This window comes from Pteropus alecto, unplaced genomic scaffold, assembly GCF_000325575.1.
Source record: "Pteropus alecto unplaced genomic scaffold, ASM32557v1 C18459119, whole genome shotgun sequence".
Classification (NCBI taxonomy): Eukaryota; Metazoa; Chordata; class Mammalia; order Chiroptera; family Pteropodidae; genus Pteropus; species Pteropus alecto.
Window position 1 is genome coordinate 1 of NW_006492830.1, and position 1,275 is coordinate 1,275.

The 1,275-nt window shown below is 43.8% G+C and overlaps 1 protein-coding gene across 1 annotated transcript; it reads left to right on the forward strand.

The window, feature by feature from the left end:
- Positions 1–192: 192 nt before the first annotated feature.
- LOC107196643 (olfactory receptor 5B12-like) lies at positions 193–1,131 on the forward strand. Its single transcript, XM_015599455.1, has one exon. It carries the CDS (start codon positions 193–195, stop codon positions 1,129–1,131), a length of 939 nt encoding a protein of 312 aa, XP_015454941.1.
- Positions 1,132–1,275: the final 144 nt, after the last annotated feature.

Below are 1,275 nucleotides of genomic sequence, written 5' to 3' on the forward strand. Positions count from 1 at the left end.
AATTGAAAATGGAGGTCAGAAGGAGCCAGTCTCAGGATTACTGGGAACCCTGCATTGCTAATGGGATCATGGTGTGCTCACATCATTTGGGTGACATGGGTGTGCTATAAGTCATTTCCCATGCATAGAAGTAATTTATTCATTTTGCTTCCCTTGTATTGACAGATGAAACTCAATTTCAAAATGGCTTCCATGGAGAATAGCACCGAAGTAAAGGAGTTTAGACTCTTGGGACTGAGTGACACCCCAGAGCTGCAAGTCCCCCTCTTCATAACATTCACTCTCATCTATCTCATCACTCTCGTGGGAAATCTTGGGATGATCACGTTAATTCTGCTGGACCCTTGTCTCCACACGCCCATGTATTTCTTCCTCAGTAACCTCTCCCTGGTGGACTGTGTTTACTCCTCAGCTGTTACTCCCAAGGTGATGGCTGGGTTCCTCACGGGGAATAAAGTCATCTCCTATGGGGGCTGTGTTGCTCAGATGTTCTTCGTTGTGGCTTTTGCCAGTACAGACTGTTTCCTACTAACTGTCATGGCTTATGATCGTCATGCGGCAGTGTGTAAACCCTTACATTACACCACCATTGTGACCGCCAGCGTGTGTGCTCGAATGGCCATAGGATGCTACATCTGGAGTTTTGTCATATCTGCCGTCCACACTGGATTTACCTTCTGCCTCTCTTTCTGCCATTCCAATGTAGTCCATCACTTTTTCTGTGATATCCTCCCAATCCTGGCTCTCTCCTGTTCTGATATCTACATAAATGAAATTGTGCTTTTTGCCTTAGGAACTTTCAATGTCCTGTTTGCACTTACAGTTATCTTGACCTCCTACCTGTTCATATTCATTGCCATCCTGAGGATGCGCTCAGCAGAGGGGCGGAAGAAAGCCTTCTCTACTTGTGCTTCTCACCTCACTGCCATAACCATGTTCTATGGAACACTAATCTTCATGTACCTACAACCCAGTTCTAGTCATTCTATGGACAATGACCAAATGGCATCTGTATTCTACACAATAATAGTCCCCATGTTGAACCCTATTGTCTATAGTCTAAGAAACAGAGAGGTTAATAATGCTTTCAGAAAAGCCGCTAACAAAATGAAGGTGCTGCTCAGCACATAGTTTTAATTAGAGAAGTTACACAATCTGTATAGTTAATCAGTTGTCTATTTTATGCAACAAACTACCACAAGACTTAGTGGCTTAAAACAACAGCTTTTATTGCTCATGATTCTAAGGCTCCGCTGCTTTCACATGGGCTCACTC